This window comes from Podarcis raffonei, chromosome 7 (assembly GCF_027172205.1).
Source record: "Podarcis raffonei isolate rPodRaf1 chromosome 7, rPodRaf1.pri, whole genome shotgun sequence".
Taxonomy (NCBI): domain Eukaryota; kingdom Metazoa; phylum Chordata; class Lepidosauria; order Squamata; family Lacertidae; genus Podarcis; species Podarcis raffonei.
The window spans coordinates 80,993,126-81,014,858 of record NC_070608.1 but is presented as its reverse complement, the minus strand read 5'-3'; the positions used below and the strand labels follow the sequence as shown (position 1 = coordinate 81,014,858).

General features: G+C 43.3%; 1 protein-coding gene across 2 annotated transcripts in view; it reads right to left on the bottom strand.

Moving 5' to 3' along the window:
- GABBR2 (gamma-aminobutyric acid type B receptor subunit 2) overlaps positions 1–21,733 on the bottom strand; it is a 300,773-nt gene that overhangs the window by 220,040 nt on the left and 59,000 nt on the right. For both annotated transcript variants that reach the window (XM_053397182.1, XM_053397183.1), the window contains exon 3: positions 1,787–1,957. In XM_053397182.1, the coding sequence (XP_053253157.1) occupies positions 1,787–1,957 (171 nt within the window). The remainder of the gene's footprint in view (positions 1–1,786; positions 1,958–21,733) is intronic.

Genomic DNA, 21,733 nt, shown 5'->3' with positions numbered 1-21,733 from the left:
AAACCAGTCCCCAGAACCAACACACCTATCACATGACAAGGCTGCCTGTATGGAGGTAATATAGCACTTCAAACTCCATCTAGCTCTTTCTTCCCTCATTTGCTGTTTATGGAATGTTCTCCCTAGGGAAGCTCACCTGAGATCTTGAGGTGCCAGCCAAAAACATTCCTCTTTGGCTAATTTTTGTTTTTGGTTGTTATTATGATATGCATTTTTGTGTGTTTTTATATTGTACAGCTGCCCTGTGGTCTTCAGATGAAGATCACATTGACATTTAATAAACAATACATTGAAATTTAACATTGACAGTTAATAAATAATAATTATAACGATGCAGAAAAATAGCTGTATATTTATTTGCATCTATTAGGATATTGGGTCATATACATTACTCCGGGAAACGCCCCCCTCAAAAGTGAAAATCACATTTGACTCGAAAAGTTTGCAGACTATTCAACGCTGTGGGAAGAAAACCTACGAGATACCTATCTTATTATAGCTTCACACATTTCACACCAACACAGCCTTTTGTCTTAGGACTAGAAGTACAGAAAGCTAAATTTATCAGAACCAGTTCATACAATGCTTTTCCCTATTATTCAAGCCCTCTTGCATGTGAGCTTGAATGTTGGGCTCATACAAGCTCACATTGCAGGGACAGGTGGAAGGGTTCACACAAACTGCATAAAGTCTCCTTTGAACTCCTGACTCAAAGCACTGGCATAATGAGATCCATGCTCTGACTTAGAATAAAGGTAAAGGGACCCCTGACCATTAGGTCCAGTCGTGGCCGACTCTGGGGTTGCAGCGCTCATCTCGCTTTATTGGCCGAGGGAGCCAGTGTACAGCTTCCGGGTCATGTGACCAGCATGATTAAGCCGCTTCTGGCGAACCAGAGCAGTGCATGGAAACACCGTTTACCCTTCTGCCGGAGTGGTACCTATTTATCTACTTGCACTTTGACGTGCTTTTGAACGGCTAGATTGGCAGGAGCAGGGACCGAGCAACGGGCGCTCACCCTGTCACGGGGATTCGAACCGCCGACCTTCTGATTGGCAAGTCCTAGGCTCTGTGGTTTAACCCACAGCACCACCCGCGTCCCTTCCAACTTAGAATAGGAAAGCAATATGGAAATTGTACAGAGTTCTTGCTAATATGTCCAGGTGTCAGGAATAGAAAGGGTTAAAACAAAAATCACAACCTCAGACTCTGTTCTGAGAGAAGAGGCATAGGGCAGCCTGACCTTGCCTCCGCACTCTTTCCCAACTCTTCTCACTAACCTCTTGACCCAATCAGAACAAGCCTTTCAACAATGCTATTTGTGTCTGATTATGCACCTGCTTTGCGGGATAATCCTTGTTCATAGCCTGACCCTTGGAAAGCCAAGACCTATTCATGTGAACCTGAGCTTGGCTGCCCCCTCACACCCAAGTATCTTCTAACCAACCTAGTACAGAAAAATCTCATCTGAACAACAGAGGAAGACTGCTTTGGTTGCACTCATGCCTTCCTTGTGATCATGTTGTTGGTCAGTGTGGGACACAGGATACTGGACTAGGTAGGACTTTGGTTTGATCCAACAGTGCTTCTCTTGTGTGATTCCACCTCCCATATTCTGAAGTGAGATGATCCTGAAGTGACAACGCTTGAAGTGACTTCTGCCACTTTGAGCCAGCACCCGCTGAAATGCTTCTTTGAAATACAAGTATCTCAGCTCGCCACCGCATGCAAAAGCATGCAACTTTCGCAGCCAACTTTCTAGTACAAGAATTTGAGCAGATCTTACCTCAGAAAATCTTTGTATGTCTTGGGTCAGGGTCCCCACCCTTTTCCACTTGTAGTGTTTGAGCAACTTTAGAATTGCAGGGTTCACAGCGTTATCGGATGGCACTGTCCGGAAGAAATAAGGATACTTTTTCTTATCAGCTAACTCTGGTGTCGTTGCTGCGAAGGAAAGCTGAAAAACAAAAACCATTTTTCAAAATATCAGCTTAATCTAATAGTCTGCAATATGTGTGTGTGTGTTATGAAAGATTAAAACGAAAAACCAATTACATATATGCCTGTTAGCCACATTATACATATGCCTCCCCCAAAACATGGCAATAGCTGTAAGTAATGCCAGTAGGATGATTCCTGATAAAAATAGCTGCTCCAGGGGTTAGGTCCCGCTTTGAAGGGGGGTGGAAGTTCAAAAGTTTGGGGGTGGGAAGACATCTTCCTATTGATGGGCACAGGGCTCTCATGTGACAGTGAAAATATGTGAAAAACGCTGATCTACACTTGCTTTCCCATGCAACCAATTTACCACATGCAAAACATATGCACACTGATTGGTCCCAAGTTGCCTCCTCATAGATTCTCAAGTCCGTACAGAAGGTCATCCTTGAAGCCAATGGATCAACTGGCCTCATAATATGAATTATGCATCAATTAATGTACATAGATATGATACTAGATTTTTATCTAATATCTAGTTAACAGATAGGAACACCAGGTTGCATTTATTTGCATGAAATTAATTCAGCGGCGATTTAGCTACAGTTTCTGTAACGATTTCAGTGGTTTAGACCAGATGAAAGCTCCCACTGGTGGTAGCTTCCTGTGAGATGAGTTCTGCTAATGAGAATCCCTGCAATTCCGTAGCCCCTTAAAAATCTGTTTCAGGGGCTGTGAGGGAGGCCGGGAATTCCACACACAAAAAGCTGCTCTGCCCCGTCCTCTAGCAACGGCCTTCAATCCTGGATAGCAGAAGGAGTCCCACCTCATTACTGTTCCCCATTCATAGAGGGCTAGTGAGGATGCAAGCTATTCATAATACTGTTGCTTGTTTCACCCACAGGAGCAGCCTTGTATTCAACCAGAAATTAAACACTGCTCCCAAACATTGCTCTGACTCACCCTCCAGCTTGCTGATTTTCTTCTAGGTCACATCACTGCTACCTCCAAACTCTGGCTTTTTTCTGTTGAGGGAGGGGGCCCCACCCATTTGCCATCTTGCACCAAGCCCCTTAATGGCTCGTCATCCAGGCTATCACCTCACCAGGAGGGTAGCCTGGCTATTCCAAGAATTAGAAGCCTGGATTAAATTCTAACACTTGCTGGATCCAGAGTTTAGAGGGGTCTGGCGCACATCTTAACACCCCAAACTCCTAACAATATAATTCTTGTTAAAAGTATATATACACAAAATAAATATCTCTTGGCACTTATAACAATTCTACATACAGTGGTTACAAACACTTCGGGTTACAAGCACTTTGGGTTACAAACTCCGTTAACCCGGAAGTAGTCCCTCGGGTTGCAAACTTTGCCCCAGGATGAGAACGGAAATTGCGCGCTGGCAGCGGGAGGCCCCATTAGCGAAAGCGTGCCTCAGGTTAAGAACGGTTTCGGGTTAACAACAGACCTCCGGAACGAATTAAGTTCGTAACCCGAGGTACCACTGTATTGAGTACTGACAATTGAATCAATCCACTGCTAGCAACAATGAATACCACTAGAATTTCTAAATCCCAATCTTGTTATTCAAACATACATAAAACCTTATTACTGATATATTTTAATAGATATATAGTTTTAATTCTATCGATGTTTAATTGTTTTTAAATAATTTTCAAATGTTTTTAGCGGTTCTTATTTTTATCTGTAAGCTGCTGGGTTCCCCTTCAGGTGGGGTATAAATGAAATAACAACAACAACATATCCCATTAAAACACATATTTTATTTTATTTTTTAAATCGTTTTTATTTGATTTTTCAAATATAGAGTTAAAACAATACCAAAAACCTATCCATATATAGAGATTCCTCTGAATCTTGAAGTGAGACTTCCCACCATCCCCTCCATGTTGTCAACATTTTCAACTGCATATTATTTTGTAATCCATATTTTGAATCTGTCCATATTGTCCATAGGGTTTGTTACAAGTGTTATAAAAATCCTGCTAATTAAAGTACATATTTTAAATACATATTAAATATCAGTGATAATTTAAATTCTCCAATACCAACACCAGCAAACATCATAAAATTTCTAAATGCTAATAGCATTTTAAGACTTCTTCTTTTTCTAAAGAATCACATGTAATATATAATTTGGTATCTGAAGAAGTGTGCATGCACACGAAAGCTCATACCAATGACAAACTTAGTTGGTCTCTAAGGTGCTACTAGAAGGATTTTTTTTATTTTATATAATTTCAGTTTGCAATAAGCAAATGACTTATGAACTGGGGTGCACTTAATTTGGTTAGGAGGTGAGAAGAGCTGCAAACCTTCCAAAGTTTCCTATTAAAGGTATTGGAACTTTGTCCTAATGCCAAATATTTGCACTAGCTAGCAGTTCCAATTCAAGATGCATCTAGACTACATTGTTCAGACAGTGGAGATTAGCAGTCAGCACTTCCTTCACTCCCCTGTATTCTACCCATTATCCATCCTGCCGCTTGCAGTATTTCCGAGCCACTAAACATTTCATAATTAGAGGATTCCAACAGGCAGAATCCTCTAATTATAGCTCTCTATAATTTGAAACTTTCCCATTGCTATTCTAAATACATCAGAATTATAGGGTCACAGGCATGCCTCTGTGTTAAGAGTGAGTTGGCCAAATCACATTCTGCCATTATTATGAGAAATTGTGAGGGCCAGGAGGTTTTATGGCTTCTGGTTAGAAAATGGTTCAGTGGACTGAGACGATACTTGGCAGAGTGTGAAAAGTAAGTTTGAGGTTGGTCCTTGATGAATTTGGAGTAGAAAGGATAAGAAATTGCTTGTTTCCAAGGAGGTAGAGACGTCTGTTGAACAATTAAGGGTTTACAGACTGAACTAGACAGCCAATGTTCTACTGTCAGAACACCAGCTGCTAGGATTTGTGTAGGGTTTATTCCTTGCCCTCTTCTTCTCCCAATGATAACCCACAATGAAGGGACGTGGGTGGCGCTGTGGGTTAAACCACAGAGCCTAGGACTTGCCGATCAGAAGGTCGGAGGTTCGAATCCCCGTGACGGGGTGAGCTCCCGTTGCTCGGTCCCTGCTCCTGCCAACCTAGCAGTTCCAAAGCACGTCAAAGTGCAAGTAGATAAATAGGTAAACGGCGGGAAGGTAAACGGCGTTTCCGTGCGCTGCTCTGGTTCACCAGAAGTGGCTTTGTCATGCTGCCCACATGACCCGGAAGCTGTACGCCGGCTCCCTAGGCCAATAAAGCGAGATGAGCGCCGCAACCCCAGAGTCGGTCATGACTGGACCTAATGGTCAGGGGTCCCTTTACCTTTATTCCTTGCCCTCTTCTTCTCCCAGTGATAACCCACAAGGTAGCAGATATTTCCTCTTGGATGAGCTGCCTTCCCAGGTTAGTGAGCCCCATCTGCCCCTCACTTACCTGTACAGCACATGCAAAAACTGCCTTCTTTACCATTGGACCCCCTTTTGGTCTCATCCGCTCAATCCACCGGAGCCCCTAACTCACCAAGGGTTTGAGACCCAATGTCTGCCCTCACCTGGTTTAGCCACCTAGTCGTTCCAGGGTGTGGCCATTGTCGCATGCTGACAGCTTCTAGGAACCGCAGGTGAGAGCAGAGTGCTGGGTGGGGACCAAAGGTGGACAAACAATCCCAGAAGGATCATGGCATGTTCCGCACCAGAGGTACGAATATTCCTTTTTTAAAAACCTCTTTGAGATGTTTTGTCAAAACAAAAAAGCAGCTCAGAAATAAAATATTGGAGAAAACATTCCAGATTGTGTTTTTAATATTTTATGATCAAATGTGTGTCTCAGTGAAAAATGCAATGTAATTAGTTGAAACCAATCCTTTGTCACACTGTTAACAAATTAGCAACTTATTCAAGCGAGCTTTTAAAATTATTTCATTTCATTTACAGACAAGAAAAAAAACTGAACAAAAAACATGGTTACTTCCTAACTTCCATTCTTCCCTAAGACAAAAGTTCCATGATGTGAAATTACCCAGCTTTAGACATGAGTGACAAGTATTTCTTACCAAATATCCTAAGCTGTCAGGAGAAGAGCTGAAGGCTCTATATGGGAAAGGGATTTTGCAATCTTCTGTTTCTACTTCATTTTCAGTATTTTTAAAATCTTATATACACTTCCACTGACACTAGTGAAAATCCCAAACCATCCATTCACTAATTAGCCGAAATTTACTCCATAATCTTTATGTTACACCTATGCTTTTCGGCCCATACCAATGAATGTTATTAATAAATCACACTAGTCTGGAATGATCCTTCAGCCAGGATCAAAAAGCAAAAGAAAGGAAAAAGAATAACAATGCTGAAGCAAAAATATATGGAAAATTGCTCGTCCAAAGGGCATGTGGGGGACTTGGCAACACGTAAAGAGTTACCGGGGGCAATTTGAAGTGGCTTGTTTGGGTGGCAGAGGTGGTAAACAAACCTTGGCAAAGCTCTTTGTGAAGGAAACAGAAAGCAAATTTCCCTCTGCTTTTCATGACAAGTTGCACCTCTCAATACTCAGACATGTTCTACATAACTATTAAAAAAGGACGGGGAATCCCCAGCCAATCGGCCAGATATAGCCAGCAGGTGAATTTACATCAATCTTCTGGGTTCTTTCCTGCCCATCAGCTGTTCAGTGACAAGAGATGATGGTTGTGCAAAGCATGCAAACCAACTCCTTCCTCTGCAATAAGAACTGCTGGAAGAAGACCAAAGCAGAGTCTTAACAGGCAGGAAGACTTGTGCTCTGTGCATTCTGAATACAGTATATGGTTCAAAGGTCCACAAGCAGAGACCTAGGAATAAGCAAAGCCATTATCCTGACATGCTCCTCCTGCTCCACCTTTGAAGAGCGGGAAGGAGCCTGTCATTCATGCATTTCTCATCCTAATGCCATGGATTGGCTGGAGACAGAGGAGTGGTGGGAGGCACCAGCTGGGGAACCCCCAAGAGAAGAAGGCTCAGAGGGAGGTCAGAGGGGAAAGAGGCAAATTATGTAAAAATTTAATGGTTAACAAAAAAGGTCATATATATATATCTTAAAAGAGGCTTCTTCAACCTTGGCCCTCCAGATGTTTTTGGCCTACAACTCCCATGATCCCTAGCTAGCAGGACCAGTGGTTAGGGATGATGGGAATTGTAGTCTCAAAACATCTGGAGGGCTGAGGTTGAGGAAGCCTGTCTTAAAAGGTGAACAAGCACATGTACTGATTGACACATCTCCTTGGGGCAACCATTGGAAGAACCCTGATCTGTTCATTGGAAAGGTTTGAAGTCTTTCCTGCCAAATCTCATTCAGGGGAGGCCTCAAAAGTGGAAAGGCTGCTATTTACATTACAATATTCATGTTCAATGTACTCATGCAACAAATATAACATCTAGTATAACTGCCTGGTTCAGGCCCAAACTGTGAGCTTTATTAGAGTTCAGCACACGCACATTGAAATGAGCTCAGAGATTTGCCAAGGAAGCATGTTTTAACTGCAGTACTTTGTTCAGTATAAGGGCATCTACTGAGCACATCTCTGTGCAGGTGATACAAGCAGAAAGTTTAATTACCCTTAAATCCGCTTTTTAACTCTCAGTTTTTCTTAACACTTGCACTTAAATGTTACACATGGCTATCAGCTGATGTCTTTAGAGCTGAGAGATTGCATGTGTGAAAACAGCTGTGACAGTAACTGCTTTGTAATCACAACAATCGGGGTGTCATGTCAGTTTTTCTACCTCTAATTTGTCTTAAGAGAGCATGGAGCACAGCTAACAAAAGATCACGTTAAAAAAAAGAGTAATCAACACAGGATTGCAATATTTCATCAAACAATAAACGAAAATGATATTTCTGAAAATGTGATGTGTATTCAGTTTCTTTGTCATATCATTATTAAGAGCACCCTGCTTCGGATAAACTTGAAGATTTCTCTGTATAGAATCTATTATATTTTGTTATTGTTACAGCGATGTGTAGGCAGTGCTGTTCATGATCACTTTACAGAAGGAAAGGCAAGCGTATGATAGCAAACCTGCTAGAACTGTCAGTAGCAGCAATGCTGCATAATGGAGCGGTGCATCCATTTCATTGTGTTCCATTTCTATGCAGGAGGGGAAAGCTAACTGGAGGGTAAAGGCTTGGCAAGTCATGCAGGGGTTAAGCAGAAACCCACTCGCTGGATCATCACCTTGTTGTGGTGAGTGGGCTTGCATGTTGCTATGACCCTTGTGAGCAAAGCCTTCGGGAATCTCGTACTCCAAGCAGGTTCACCCAAGGCGGTAAAGTCAAAGGGAAGGAGCTAGACAAAGAATGATCCAAGAAGTCCTCAACGGCAGAACAGGCGGATGATAACAAGCGGTATGTTACAACGGCTTTGAAGGCGGATGAAGGCTGCAGCAGATAGGAATCTACTGGTTTGTTGTGACTACTTCATGACTACTTCATGCCCTACTGCGAAGACTGTACATTGGTCAGCGTGCACTGATCTACACACATAAAACAAATTCATGCACAGGCGTCTTCCAAAAACCCAACCCAAAACCCAAAAGTCCCATGGTGATTGACAAATGGTAACAGGGGCAGGATCGTGAAATCTGGAAGCCCCTAGTCATGAACCGGCACATGGGCAGTGGATACAGGTTCAGTCGTTCTGACTCAAGGAACAAGGCAGTTGAGCAGATCGGCAGCTGTATCCATGACTGAGCAGCCCTTTTTAGGATCCACTCTGCTCACCCCAAAAAGGGGAGGGGCTAGCAAAGGTGCCCTAAACATACTCTGCCTCCCTTTTTCCCTGACTGGATAACCGCACCCAGTGGGGTCACCACCTAGCGGTCGTAAAAGACAATTGAACTTTGGAACATGGAATATACGGACTTTGTCAGATAACACAGACAGCGAGCATCCTGAACGCAGAACTGCCATCATTGCAAGAGAGCTGTGATGTTTTAACATTGATATTGAAGCGCTTCAAGACACTTGAAGAGCAGGCGAGGGACAAATGAAGGAAGAAAATGGAGGCTACACATTCAGATAGAAAGGTCTATCTGAACAAGAACATCAAATACATGGGGTAGGCTTCGCTATCCAAAATGAACTTGTGAAGCTCCTGTCAGAAGTCCCTACCAGCATTAAAGAGTGACTCTCAACCCTGCAAATAAAGCTCACCAAAAACCAACAGGCTACTATTATAAGCGCTTATTCACCAACACTGGATGCCGATGAAGACATTAAAGAAAAATTTTACTCTCAGCTGGATACCGTCCTATCAGATGCCTATAGAAGATAAAATTATCCTCCTTGGGTGATTTTAATGCAAGAGTTGGGCGAGATTTCGATCTGTGGCCTGGGACTATTGGGAAAGAAACGAGTTGGCAACAGCAACCAGAACGGAATCTTACTTTTGACGATATGTGCAGTGCATAACCTTGTTATTACCAACACACTCTTTCGACAGAAAAATAAATTTAAAACTTCATGGAGGCATCATCAGTCTCAGACCACTGGCACCTCTTAGACTATGTTATTGTCCGTGCTAAAGATTGCCATGATGTGCTCCTTACCAGAGCTATGACAAGCACCGATGACTGCTGGACAGATCTCCAACTAATACACTCCACGATGGCTATCAGGAAACCAAGGCGCAAAATGAACACTCAAGCCCTTCAAGATCCCATTAACCGGGATTGTTTCCAAACAACTCTTAAGGACCATCTGCTATCAGAATTCCCTGGTAACATTGAGGTACACTGGACAAAGCTAAAAACATCCATTATTGCAGCCTGTGAACAAACAATTGGACACCAAACCAAGAAACACCAGGAGTGGTTTGATGAGAATGATGACAGTGAGATTGAACGCATGATTGACAAGAAAAGGAAGGCTTTTCAGATCTGGCAAAGAGACAGAAACTGTGTCACTAAGAAAAAAACCTATGCCAACGCTAAGGCTGAGGTTCAAAGAAGAACCAGAGAACTAAAAAACACCTAGTAGATAAAAAAGCTCAAGAGATCCAGCACTTAGCCAACACTCATAATAAACAGAGTTTCTTTAAAGCCACAAAGACCATCTACGGGCCAATAAATCATGGCATATGCCCCCTACACTCAGCAGACGGTATCACACTTCTAAAAGATAAAGAAGCTATTGCACAGTGCTAGAAAGAACATTACCAACATCTCCTTAACTGCAACTCCCCCGTAGCTGCTGAGGACCTCTCACAAATTCCGCAAAAACAAATTAGAGATGAGCTTGCAGTATCTTCAAATCTGGGAGAGTTGTGTACAGCTATTAACCAAATGAAAAACAACAAAGCCAGTGGACCTGATGGGATAGCTGCTGAAATCTTCAAAGTAGGCGGAATTGAACTTACACAACAACTTCACAAGCTCATCGAAAAAATCTGGGAAAGAGAAGAAATCCCAGCAGACTTTAGAGATGCCAAAATTATCAATCTCTTTAAAAATGGTGACAGAACTGATTGTGAAAACTATTGAGGCATCTCTCTATTAGCTGCGGCCAGCAAAATTCTTGCAAGGATCTTAGCAAACCATCTCGTAACAATATCCAAGGTGACCCTTCCTGAATCCCAAAATGGTTTTTGGCCTTCTAGGGGGACAGTGGACATGATTTTCACTGCTCAACAACTTCAAGAAAAATGCAGAGTGCAAACCCAACCCCTGTAAATGGTGTTTATTGACCTGACTAAGGCTTTCAATACTGTAAATCGTAATGCCCTGTGGACTGTCCTTCTGAAAATTGGCTGCCCAGATAAATTTGTAAACATCATTTGGCTCCTCCATGATAATATGACAACAACAATTGCAGATAACAATGGCTCTCAAAGTGAACCATTCACAGTGGGATCAGGTATTAAACAGGGTTGTGTTATTGCCCCAACTCTATTCATTATTTTCATTACCATCATCCTACACTTTGTTGAAGGGAAACTCCCCACCGGAGTAGAAATCATATATCAAACAGATGGAAAGCTCTTCAATCTGAGCAGGCTGAAAGCAAAGAGTAAGGTTACTGTAACTTGTCATAGAGCTTCAGTATGCTGATGACAACGTAGTGTGCGCACGCTCAGAGGATGACCTCCACACCATCCTAAATATCTTTGCAGCAGCTTACAAAAAGCTTTGCCTATCACTCAACATCCAAAAAACAAAAGTATTGCACCAACAAGTACAAAATAAACCCTCTGCAGCACCCCAAATCCAACTCAATGGTGTAACATTGGAAAATGTTGATCACTTCTACTTAGGCAGTTATCTTTCCACAAGGGCCAACATTGATGCTGAAATCCAGCATCGCCTGAGCTCTGCGAGTGCAGCTTTCTCCTGATTGAAGTGCAGAGTCTTTGAGGACCGGGACATTCACAGAGAAACCAAAGTGCTTGTTTACAAAGCTATTGTATTACCAACCTTACAATATGCTTGTGAAACATGGACCACTTATAAACACCATCTCCAACTCCTCGAAAGATTCCATCAACAGTGTCTCCAAAATTTTTTACACATCTCTTGGGAAGACAGGCAAACTAATATCAGTGTACTGGAAGAAGCAAAGATCACCAGTGTTGAAGCAATGATTCTTCAACATCAACTTCGTTGGACTGGTCATGTTGTGCAGTTGCCTGATTATCGACTTCCAAAGCAACTACTCTATTCCGAACTTAAAAATGGAAAGCGTAATGCTGGTGGTCAATAAAAGAGGTTTAAAGACTGTCTCAAGGGAAATCTGAAAAAATGTAGTATAAACACTGACAACTGGGAAATACTGGTCTGCGAGCACTCCAGTTGGAGAACAGCCTTTACCAAAGGTGTCATGGGCTTTGAAGACACTCAAACTCAGGATGCAAGGGAAAACATGCTAGGAGGAAGGCACGCTTGGCAAATCCACACCGTGATCAACTCCCACCCGGAAACTAATGTCCCCACTGAGGAAGGACGTGTGGATCCAGAATTGGCCTCCACAGTCACTTACGGACTCATTGTTAAAACCGTGTTTACGGAAGACAATCTTACTCAGCTCCAAGTGATGGCCAAAGAAGAGAAGAAGAAGCAGAAACAGCCAGGGAAAAAGAATTTGCAACATAGGAACAGATTCTTAGCCAGCAGTTTCATTGGACCCAGAAGTCAAGAGAATATATTGGTGGCGACTGATTCTTGTATTCAGTCCCTCCCCCCCACAGGGAAAAGGGACAGGTTTGCTATTAGTGCATAAGCTGCAGTAAGCCACTCGAGGTTCCCCTTAAGGCAGTATGGAGGCCTGCAGATGCTGCAGCCAATCCCATGCATGGCTCAGCTTGCCCATCTTGTAGCCGTGAAAAACTAGTGACCCTCAAAACTACAAGACTGCAAGCACTGGATTTAAGATGGTGCAGGCAGCTCCCCAACATAGGGTGCCAAGATGATGAGGCACAAAATAATAATTAATAAATAATAATAATAGTACAGTGGTACCTCGGTTTTTGAATGTAATGTGTTCTGGAAGACCGTTCGGGTTCTGAAACGTTCGAAAACCGAGGACTCAACAGCTGACAGCTAGGCCTCAGGATCCTGCACTCAGCGGAAACCGCATGGCATGTTCGACTTCTGAGGCATGTTCGAAAACTGAAGCATTTATGGTGTTCAAAAACTGAAATGTTCTTCAACAGAAAAGTTCGAAAACCAAGGTACCACTGTACTTATATAGGTACCTACCAAGAAGAGCCATTTGAAAAGCAACTGTACCAAAAGGAATTATTGTGGAAAATAAGGGGGGGTGAATTGAGGGGGGGTGTCCTTGCTCAGGGTATAATATTGCCAAAGTCTGCTCCTGCTCCTACAGAGCACCTTAATCCCCCTTATTAGCTCATCAGCCAGGGTATCACCTCCCCAGGGAGCTAGCCTGACTATTCCCAAAATAATAAGCCTTTATTAAATTCTAACACTTGCTGGATCCAGGGTCACACCCCAAACTCATAACAGTATGTCCCAGACATGATGTACTGTTTTTTTGTGAATACTGCTCACCACAAAGAGAGCAGCGAAGTCTTACTGAGCAAACATCCATACAGCGTTCATAACAACGCAAAACAGAACCCAGGAATGTAATTTGAATGAGCTGAAGACAATATTATTCTGAAGGACTGTAGGGTACTAATGTCTTCTAGCCACACCACTGTGGTTTCCAAACTCCCATTTCAACAGCACGTTTGCAAGGTGGGAGTATACCCCTTTGACTGAGTGGTAGACTGTTTTCCTTCAAATCTAACATCTTAATGAGGAGCAGGAAACAAAAACTGCTGGCCTTTGGCTTAGCTCTGTTCATTAACCAAGTGAAGATGACTACAGAAGTAGAAGCAGCCATCAATCGTTGCTTTGAAGCTTCTCCAGCAGCCTAATCAGCACCTCTCTGACTTTTGTTCCTGGGTCTGCCAATTCAAATGCAGCCGGTTAACCAGTCTACTTAAAAGGTACAGTTTCAAGCTTATTTCCATCTGCATGGTGCTTCCATCCCAGAACATACACAGCATAGTCAACCGGTCTGGATTAAATGCACATCTCCACGTGCCACACCAGCAAAGAACAATGCTATCAGTATGACTAAGGGCTCACCCGACAATTAATTCCGCCAGGTCTGAGAGCTTTTCTCATTGTTCCATGGCTTTTCCTTGCAAAAATTGGATCTTATCAGGTGAACAGAAAAAATGAAGAGAGATTCTGCTTAGCCAAACTTCATTTCAGAGGGTAAGAGCAGATTTCGCAAGGTAACGCCATGGAACAAAAAGGAAGGTTTCTCAAGCCCAAGGGGAATAATCATTACACAGTATGAGTCAAGCAGAAGTGTGGATGAGCTCTAGGTCTAAAGGACATCCAAGAGGGCACCTGGAACACCTGAATGTCAAAATCAAAATCACTAATCTCTTCTTCTACTGTTTCTTGGGGTAAGAAGATGATTTCTAGTTACTACTTTCTCAGCTGGCAGTGATGAGAATCACCTCCAAATGACCTAAAAGGAAAGTTCTGCAAAAGGCGCTCTCATTTTCTACAGAAAGCCTCCAAATAAAGCATTTTCACATGGTTGTGTTGGGCCCAATCTGGTCCTGGTCACTTTGTCAGCTTCAGGCTTCCCCCACTCTACCCCGGCTAGCAAAGCCACTTGATAAAGCTCTGCTAGGCATCATTCAGGATTAGGATTGCATTCTAAATGTCAATAAATATGTAAACAGGCTGATGTCAGGGACTGGTTGGACAAAGACTGGTGGGAGGCACCAGCTGGGGAATCCCAGAGGAGGAAGGCTCAGAGCCAGGGGATGGGTGGTGTGACACTGAGGAGAGGTCAGAGCGAGGAGTTTGGGAGGAGGGCCTGGATGCTGAGAGGGCAACAGGGTTTAGTGAGCAGGAAGAGCCTGTGACAGGGAGCAGTTCAGACTCCAAGGCTGAAGCAGAGAAGGGGGAGGGGGTCAAGAAGCTGTTGAAGAATCCAGGAAGTATCCCTCTCCTGCTGCAACAAGCTCCTCTCCACCCTGGTCTCCAAGAACGTGCAAAATGAGGAGAGCAGAACAAAAGCCAGAGGTCCCCAGATGCAGTTTGAGACTGCTTGGTAAACATCTGGGGGGAGCCTTAGAAAGTGTGGAAGGCAGGGACCTTCGGTCCAGGCAGCTGCTGAGTTCTATGTTAACTCCACTGACAACAGAGCCCTGTGTCTTTGGTGCTGACCTGTGTCTGACTCCAGCCTTGGCTAGATGGTGCTTTTAGTGGGCTATTAGATGTTCCTTTGATGTCTTGGAGCCCAAGAAAGTAGATGGTGACAGCAGCCACGAAATTAAAAGACGCCTGCTTCTTGGGAGAAGGGCAATGACAGGCCTAGATAGCATCTTGAGAAGTAGAGACGTCACCTTGACAACAAAGGTCCATATAGTTAAAGCCATGGTTTTCCCAGTAGTGATGTATGGAAGTGAGAGCTGGACCATCAAGAAGGCTGATCGCCGAAGAATTGATGCTTTTGAATTATGGTGCTGGAGGAGACTCTTGAGAGTCCCATGGACTGCAAGAAGATCAAACGCATCCATTCTTAAGGAAATCAGCCCTGAGTGCTCACTGGAAGGACAGATCGTGAAGCTGAGGCTCCAGTACTTTGGCCACCTCATGAGAAGAGAAGACTCCCTGGAGAAGACACTGATGCTGGGAAAGATGGAGGGCACAAGGAGAAGGGGGCGACAGAGGACGAGATGGTTGGATAGTGTTTTCGAGGTTACCAGCATGAGTTTGACCAAACTGCGGGAGGTAGTGGAGGACAGAGGTGCCTGGCGTGCTCTGGTCCATGGGGTCACGAAGAGTCGGACACGACTAAACGACTAAAGAACGACAGCAACAATTGATGTCTTGGTGCAACAGTAGTGGAAAGCTGAATGTCCTTCAGTGGGCTTGCAGAAGGGGTTCCTATCCCCTGGTCTCATGAATAGCTGAGAATCTGACCAGATAAGGGGTGCTGCCAGATTTAATGATTAATAAATTTCTGGAGACTTGGTCCATCTGGGAACTTCGTCTCTACTCCTGGTGGGGGGGGGGACCCTACAGCAGGGGTGCAATCCAGATATTGTTGTACAGTGGTACCTCGGGTTACATACGCTTCAGGTTACAGACTCTGCTAACCCAGAAATAGTGCTTCAGGTTAAGTACTTTGCTTCAGGATGAGAACAAAAATCAGGCTCCGGTGGTGTGGCAGCAGCAGGAGGCCCCATTAGCTAAAGTGGTGCTTCAGGTTAAGAACAGTTTCAGGTTAAGTACGGACCTCCGGAATGAATTAAGTACTTAACCCGAGGTCCCACTGTACTACAGTATTCTATGACCCATGACCATTGACCATGTTGGCTGCAGCCGATGGGAACTATACACAGTAATTTACATATTTGTTCAAAAATCCACATGAAAAACGCATATGTGCTTTATCACAAAGTGCCCCTCCAAATAGTTTTTATTCATTTTAAAAATATGGATAGAACAATAAACATAGCATAGGACAAGAACAACAGTGAATGCAACGCAACTACATTCACAGGAAAATTAGAATAAAGAGAAAAGAGGAGAGGGGGACATTAAAACAAAAGAACAAAAGTTATTCAGATGCATATTTTATCTCAATGTATGCATTTCTGAATGTATTATATTATCAAATCTGCATTTTGGTACTTTTTTGAGCCGAGACCTGTGTTGCAAAATTTGGAGAACTGCAAAATCTGAAGGATAATTACCTCCCAATATACTCATTAGTGCGAAAGGTGTTGATCAGGTCAATTTACAGTGGTACCTCAGGTTACATACACTTCAGGTTAAAGACTCCGCTAACCCAGAAATAGTGCTTCAGGTTAAGAACTTTGCTTCAGGATGAGAACAGAAATCGGGCTCCGGTGGCGCAGCAGCAGCAGCAGGAGACCCCATTAGCTAAAGTGGTGCTTCAGGTTAAGAACAGTTTCAGGTTAAGAACGGACCTCCGGAACGAATTAAGTACTTAACCTGAGGTACCACTGTACGTTGAAAGAGAAATCAAATTCCTCAAATGTCCATGTCTGAGCTCATTACATGCACAACTATAGAACACACCTGGACTGCTGGTCAGAGTTTGTGGATTTCTCTTTTTAAAGGCTGCATTCACTATGGTCCTTACTCAACGTAGGGGAATAGGGGATCACTGTTATTTTTCTTCTCAGCATGCGAGCAAGGTCAAGAGCATAACAGGGGAAGTTTAATCCCTTTTGAAGAGGTAATGTAGAGGGTACTGAAGTTAATGGGGGAAGGGGAAGAACTGCTGTTTGAAAAAGAAGGTGAAAATGAAGAGGTTTCACACTGTGGGTGCAACGACTATTCCTCCTTTTAAAAAGAAGAGAACCCTTTCAATAGATCGACACCTTTGTTAACTGTTCCAGCTAGAAGGAGCAAGGGAAGCATTTATTTTAGAACACCCTTATGGGAATGTGAAGGGAAAGATTTTGAAACAAGATTAATAGCAGAAGCACCCTGTTTGATAACTCCGCAGTGAATGTCTTCAGGGTCTTTGGAACCTAATGGTCTTAAAATCAAGGAGTAATGCAAACTGTGAATCTTCACCAGGGATTTTAATAAATTAAATATAAAAAGGGATGGTGGTGCAACTATTATGCGTATCTCCCAGGATTTTATAGACAGGGTCAACCAAAGCTTCTGCATGTTAGAGGAAATAATCTGGAGCAATGGTACAGGAATACTAGACAAATTGTACCTTGATAAAGCAGTTTGTGCTTTTTCTAAGACCTGTGAAGTGCTGGTAGCAATGACCCTGGCACTGGTACTAGGTGCTTTTGTTATTTAGTTTATGTCCCTCCCCTCCTTCTCTAGGAAGTTGCTGGGCTCAGTCCATTTGAGCAGTAAACGAATCTCAAAAATGGGCTGATTTATTTCATGGAAGAAAAACAAGCCTACCTGTGAACAGACTAAGGACAGTAATTGGTAAATTCCCTATTCCCCCTAATGAGCAGTCCTGTTGTATTGTTGTCTGTGCTTTTAACTTTATTTCAGAATAAAATGCCATGTTAAAGGAAAAGACAGCTAATTAGGTCTTTTTCTCTATTCACTAGCTACAGGCTCCTAGAGGAGCTGGCATACGCAATGTGAAACATAGCCTACATTCTCCCATGCCAGCTCCAAAACACCATCTCTATTTCATTGGCACCGAGATAATAAAAAGTCTACAGAACATGTAGCTTATGGATGTTGTTTCCCATCTTGTTTCAAGAGGATTATATCAAGTTATAGTGTTTCTTTGATGCTCTCTACCTGGTAGCAATACCAAAGGATGCCTTGAGGACATGTGACACTATAAAGCCATAGGAAGTGGTATGTGTTGCTTCTTGTGTTGACAGGGAAGCCAAAGGACTGCACTTCTGCAATGTGATTTAGGCCCAGAAGTGTACTGATTTAAAAGAACTCCTCACACCAGCCATAAACTTACTAGGTTTCTTCAGGCAATCACGCCCTCACCAGAAGAATTTAATACTCTTTGCCCTACTGCAACTGAGAGGATGTATGTGAACGGCTTTGAACAGCCTAAAGCAAGTGTTAACTCCTAGGAGCCCAATATCTACTTATATTTACTTTGAAATAAGTTGGCATTAAGGGACACGGGTGGAGCTGTAGGTTGAACCACAGAGCCTAGGGCTTGCTGATCAGAAGGTCGGCGGTTCGAATCCTCATGACGGGGTGAGCTCCCGTTGCTCGGTCCCAGCTCCTGACAACCTAGCAGTTCAAAAGCACGTCAAAGTGCAAGTAGGTAAATAGGTACCGCTCAGGCGGGAAGGTAAATGGCGTTTCCGTGCGCTGCTCTGGTTTGCCAGAAGCGGCTTAGTCATGCTGGCCACATGACCTGGAAGCTGTACGCCGGCTCCCTTGGCCAATAAAGCGAGATGAGCGCCGCAACCCCAGAGTCGGCCACGACTGGACCTAATGGTCAGGGGTCCCTTTACCTTTACCTTTAAGTTGGCATTTGGTAGCACAAGAAAATAGGCCTTGTTTTTTATTAGCAAGATAATATTCTAAACACAATAACAGTTCTAGAATTTGATTACAGTGTGGATGTTTATAACATTATGCATACTTGAGGATATTGAGGTAAAAGTAACCATACCTTAAAATGAAAAATATATTTACGAATATATTTACGCCACCCGCGTCCCTCTAATTATTATTGTTCTGTAAAATCAAACCTCTCCATTCTTAAGGAAATCAGCCCTGAGTGCTCACTAGAAGGACAGATCCTGAAGCTGAGGCTCCAATACTTTGGCCACCTCATGAGAAGAGAAGACTCCCTGGAAAAGACCCTGATGTTGGGAAAGATGGAGGGCACAAGGAGAAGGGGACGACAGAGGACGAGATGGTTGGATAGTGTTCTCGAAGCTACCGACATGAGTTTGACCAAACTGTGGGAGGCAGTGGAAGACAGGAGTGCCTGGCGTGCTCTGGTCCATGGGATCATGAAGAGTCGGAAACGACTAAACGACTAAACAACGACAACCGTCCCCGTGGTTCTGACGTCTTTTCTCAGACCACCAAAAGCCTGACTTTTTCTTCAGAAGAAAAGGAGTAGCACGATCTCCACGGGTATAAATGCCCTTGGGAGCCTTTCATCTTTTTAAAAGGCCAAGTGATGTTGTGGGTGACATATGAGGCAGATGAACCAATCACAGCTCAGCACACAGTAGAAGGAATTCATCGTAGCTCTAAGGAGATTGCTCTGAAAGTGCAAGCATTTCTGCTTGTCGATGGAACAATGTCCCCTCTCTCCACCCTTCACTGTTGGGGGGTGCATGGGGGGGAGAGGAGAGAAAGCCCCATTGCATAAATCCTTGCATGGCTATTAGTTGAAACCAGCCCATTCGCGTTAACATTTGCAGTGCTTGTCATTTTAACATCCTGATTATGTATTTTTAATTGATCGTAAGTACTAAACTGCCTCCCCTGCATTTTTATTATTATAAATATATTTTATTGTGCTTTGTTACAATCTAAATGGTAAAGAGCAGCAATAAAACAAAACAAACACCAGCGGCTCTTGCAATTTGTTCCATAAACAAATACTTACATTGGGAAGACTGAAAACAAAGTTACAGGGTTCCAAGTTAGTCAGGAACTCAGGTCTGAGGGACAATTATGGTGGGAAAACCGAGCCAATTCCTCAGGCCATGTCGTGTAGAGACATGCAGATCTTACTCCTCACTTACATCTATGTTTATGCATTTCCATGATGGTAAATAACCAATAAAGCCGTCTCCCATTTCTAAATCAAGTTTGAATTCCGCCTACTTATTACAATTCTGTAACAGAGCTTTGCTTGCAGATTGACATGGTGAAGTCAGGAACCCTGTCTACTTCTGTGATCTGGGAATCCTAAAGCCAACTATTTGTGCTATGAAATCATAATAATCTTCTTTGAAACGAAGAAGATCAAGGGCAAAGAGTCTACATTTGACCAAGAAAAATATAGACCTGCCAGACAACATGAAGATAACAGGTTCTCCAAACACATTGTTACAATAGGGGATTTATTTCAAATACTGTATATGAGACAAATAATCAGAATGACAACATGTTTCCCACAAGTCATTCGCTAACAACTGGCTGCTAATTCGTCTGAAATCATGCCATTTGTATATATTTGCTTATCAGGTTGTCAATATACAGATTACACAGTGGGGCGGGGAGGGTGGTTTACTTGTTCTCAGCTGTTGGCAATTAGAATGAGCCTGCACCAGTCGTGAACATCATCCGTCCTTTGCTTCAGAAAGACACATTAAATTTCTATGCTGCACATTTCTATCAAGCAGTTCATAAATATGCTGCAGCAAAACATGCTGAGAAATTTCCTCCCATCCTCCTATACCACCAAAGTTTGCTTGCAGCCAGCTTCCCCCCATCAAGAATGAATTAAAAGACTTACAGTGTGTAGAGTTCATCTTACAACCAAGGGGGGAAAGACATAGGTGACTAAAGTGTAGGCTTCCAAACTAGGTCAACTGAAACAAATATGTAGTCTCTGAGACTTAGGACACCAAGATGCTCTGGGGCAGCCACAAATTCTCTCCATCTCCCTGACAAAGAAGGCACATGCAAGGCCTTTCAAGATTATCAGCTGCAGATGGGGGGGCGGGATGCAGTCAAGGTACCTAGAAATCATGAATCAAATTCTCATTAATAATAAGCTCTGAAAATTGACCAGCAAATAGGCTTAAGAAAGAAGTATTGCAGTGGGAGGGGAGATGAATTAGATTTATTCCATGATGACTGAGAGTAGCATCTCAAAATGATGTTGGGAGAGACTGCATTTAAATGTTACGGTGAAGCGGGAACAGCAAAGTTTTGGCATGCTACATATTGTTAGACACCAACTTCCATAAAACTCAGTGAGCACAGCCAATTGTTGAGGATTATGGGAACTGTAGTGGAGCTGTGGGTAAAACCTCAGTGCCTAGGACTTGCTGATCGTAAGGTCGGCGGTTCGAATCCCCGCAGCGGGGTGAGCTCCCGTCGTTCGGTCCCAGCTCCTGCCCACCTAGCAGTTCAAAAGCACCCCTAAGTGCAAGTAGATAAATAGGTACCGCTTTATAGCGGGAAGGTAAACGGCGTTTCCGTGTGCGGCACTGGTGCTGGCTCACCAGTGCAGCTTCGTCACGCTGGCCACGTGACCCGGAAGTGTCTTCGCACGGCGCCGGCTCCCGGCCTCTTAAGTGAGATGAGTGCACAACCCTAGAGTCGGTCACGACTGGCCCGTACGGGCAGGAGTACCTTTACCTTTACCTTTTTAGTCCAACCATATTTGGAATGCCACAGGTTTGCAGCCCTCTGTTTATGATAGTTTAGTGCCATGGAAAAGAGCTTAGGTGACTCTTGAGCTCATGTACTGCCTTTCCCTTCTCCTCTAGCATGGCCATAAGGAGATAGAAAACTTTGGCTTCCAATTTCATTTAACCACAATTAAATTCATCTTAATTAAATTTTAACTAAGACTGTTGGACCAGTACCCGATCTATGGTTTGAAATTAGCTCGGTTCAGACAAACCATAGTTAAGATTAACCACCATTGGTTTTTTGGCTTCAAATGAGACAGCAAACTCTGGTTAAGCAAAAAGTGAAACAAAAACTTCAAAACTCGACTTCACGGCCACACTGGAGAAGAAGTTGGGAATGTGGAAACTCAGAGGTTCTCTATGTTACTTCTTGGTTTTGTGTGACATCCAAAATGGGC